The following is a 2,780-nucleotide window of genomic DNA, read 5'->3' as shown; positions in this document are numbered from 1 at the left end:
CCAGCCCGCTCCCGTCACAGCCCCACTGCCCCATCACCCCCCAGCCCCTCCCCCCACTCACGTCCTGCAGCAGCTTCTCCATGTTCTCCTGCAGCTCGTAGAAGTAGACGCTGGTGATCAGCCCCGCGCGGGCCTTGGCCAGGCAGTCCCGGGCCAGCTCGATCACCTGGTGGTGGATGAAGCTGAGCGCCCCGTCGGCCAGGGGCAGCACGCTCTCCGGCTCGAAGGCCGTGATGAAATCCTGCAGCTTCTCCTCCATCTGCGCCGTGGCCTGGCCGGGGCGGGGGGGGGATGGGGAGACTCTACTGAGCCGGCACCGGGGGCGGGGGAGGAGTTTACCCCAGAGACCAGGCTGCTCTGAGCAGGAACCCCACTGCCCTCCCTGAGCCAGGGCAGAACCCAGGAGTCCTAGCTCCCAGCCCCCTGCTCTAACCACTATTCCCCACGCCCCCCTTCCCCAAGCCAAGATGGAACACAGGTGTCAGGAAGGCGTCACCTGGCCTGTCGCAACCCAACCTCGGCTAGACCCCCCCAGACCTCTGTCTCTTGGTCCCAGGGGTGAACGAGACCCTGAGGGGAATGGGGGGCGGGTCCCCCCTCCGACCCCCCCGGGATCCCCCATGCAATCCCCGGAGGAAGCAGGCAGCGGTTGTACAGCGTTTCACCACCAGAGGGCTCCCTTCCCAAAGGAAACCCCCCCCAGGGTTCGGCTGGATACCCCCACCCGGGGGGGGGTGTGTCCTGGGGTCCTGCTCAGCCCGTCCTGCCCGACTCCCCTTGCCCAGAGACTCACAGCCGGGAGCTTCGCCCACAGGCGCTGCAGGGACCTCGCTGGCCTCCCCGCTGGCGAATCCCACACCAGGGCACAGGGCTGCCCTGGTCCCCGGGCCCCCACCCTGCTGCACCCCTGGGCCCCCGCTCGCTGGACTCTGCCAGGCCCCCAGGGCCCCACCCTGCTGCGCCCCTGGTCCCCCGCTCACTGGACTCTGCCAGGCCCCCACCCTGCTGCACCCCTGGGCCCCTTCTAGCTGGACTCTGCCAGGCCCACGGGCCCCCACCCCTGCTCCCTGGGCCCTTGTCCCCTGCGCTGCCCTCAGGGCCTGTTCCCCCCCCGCATACCTTGGGAAACCGTTCCTTGTACACATGGTTCATCATCACTATCTCGTTGTCGTAGGAGGAGGGGGAGCGGCCCGGGCTGCAGAGCAGGGAGGGAGGGAGGAGTCACATGGTGTTACATCTCTGTGCCCCCCCCCCACCCCTTGTTTCCCCCCAGTGCCTCCCGCCTCCCAGAAACCACCCACCCGGCGCTGAGATGCAGCCACCTCTGGGGTGGGGCACGGGAGTTGTTTATACAGGGGTCATTTATCCAGCAGCTAAGATGCAGCCACCTCTGGGGTGGAGACCTGGTAGCTGTTACACCAGAAAGGCTTTGCACAAGGGAGAGCGCCCCCTGCTAAGCCCCCGATCCCTCTCCCGATCACCCTGCTGGGGAACTGGGGTCAGCACTGGCTTTGAGAGGAGAGCGCCCCCTCCTGAGCCCCCACTTCCCGCAGCACAGCACCCACTAGCACCTCACTGGGGCCAGCATTGACAGCTGGGAGAGGGCACCCCCTGCTGAGCCCCTTGCCCCTGCAGCGGACAGATTTCCATTGTGACCCCAGCCCCAGGGGAAGGGAACAGACGCTGGGAGAGGGGGAGTCCAGAGGGGATGGGGGCGTCCCCTCTGCTCCTGCAGTACCTGAGGCTCCGGGACCGGGGGCGCACGGCGGGGGAGCGGCGCCCCCCATCGTCGTCCGTGATGCTCTCGGTGCTGCCGAAGTGCTTGGAGAGGAAATGCAGCTCGTCCATGGTGGGCTGGTAGGGCAGCTGGTGCAGCCGCTCCTGGGACGAGCAGGATGACTAGGGAGGGAGAGAAAGAGGAGGGTTAGGCAGGGACCCGGTGCTGAGGTGCAGCCACTTCTGGGGTGGGGCGTGTCAGGTAATTAACCACCGCTTCGGAGAGGAAGTGAAAGAGACTCCCACGCCCTATTAGAACTGCAGCACAGCGCCCCCTAGTGCTGCACCGAAACCAGCCCTGACAGAGTGAGGAGAGCGCCCCCTGCTGACTCCCCGCCCCGCTCCCTGCAGCGCCGCACTGGACCAGCGTTGTGTGGACGCGCCGGCCGGCCCTACCCGCCCGTCTGGGGGGTCGACACTCACCGACACGGTGGAGCTGGGCGTGTTGGTTCCATATCCGGACGAGGGAAGGGAAGCCAGAGACCAGCGGCGCCCGTCTGCCCTGAGGGGACCAAACAGCAGAGGGTGAGGGGATCCAGGCCAGGGGGATCCGGTCTAGTGGGGATCCAGGCTCCAGAGAGCAGCGAGGGCCTCGGCCCCGTCCAGCCCAGCCGCCCCCATGCCGGGGGCTTGGAGCTGCTGCCTGGCTTGTGGGATGGGGGAGAATGGGGCTGAGCAGAGATGCCAGGCAATGCCCCACCCGAACAGCTACATGGGGACCCCGGCTCTGAGACCCGGGGGTCCCCTAAGGGCTCGGGGGTCACACACGGGGCCACTGGGAACGATGGCGGTGTTGATTAACTCCCCTCCCAGAGCCAGGTATAGGACCCAGGAGTCCTGGCTCCCAGCCCCCTCACTCTAACCCACCAGCCCCCACTCCCCTCCCAGAGCAGGGAGAGAACCCAGGAGTCCAGGCTCCCAGACCCCGGCTCTAACCACTAGACCCCACTCTCCTCCCAGAGCTGGGGAGAGAACCCAGGAGTCCTGGCTCCCAGCCCCCCCGC

General features: G+C 67.5%; 1 protein-coding gene across 1 annotated transcript in view; it reads right to left on the bottom strand.

Annotated features, from left to right (window-relative positions):
• Nucleotides 1-2,780, bottom strand: part of LOC112117299 (microtubule-associated serine/threonine-protein kinase 1-like) — a gene marked incomplete at both ends in the record, with an annotated part of 10,631 nt that overhangs the window by 5,424 nt on the left and 2,427 nt on the right. Inside the window, 4 exons of the mRNA XM_026663111.1 lie at nucleotides 62-271; nucleotides 1,120-1,195; nucleotides 1,739-1,899; nucleotides 2,200-2,278. Of these exons, the coding sequence (XP_026518896.1) occupies nucleotides 62-271; nucleotides 1,120-1,195; nucleotides 1,739-1,899; nucleotides 2,200-2,278 (526 nt within the window). The remainder of the gene's footprint in view (nucleotides 1-61; nucleotides 272-1,119; nucleotides 1,196-1,738; nucleotides 1,900-2,199; nucleotides 2,279-2,780) is intronic.

Source organism: Terrapene carolina, unplaced genomic scaffold (assembly GCF_002925995.2).
Source record: "Terrapene carolina triunguis isolate 2854851 unplaced genomic scaffold, T_m_triunguis-2.0 Scaffold32487, whole genome shotgun sequence".
NCBI classification, from domain to species: domain Eukaryota; kingdom Metazoa; phylum Chordata; order Testudines; family Emydidae; genus Terrapene; species Terrapene triunguis.
This window is presented reverse-complemented; position numbering and strand designations above follow the sequence as displayed.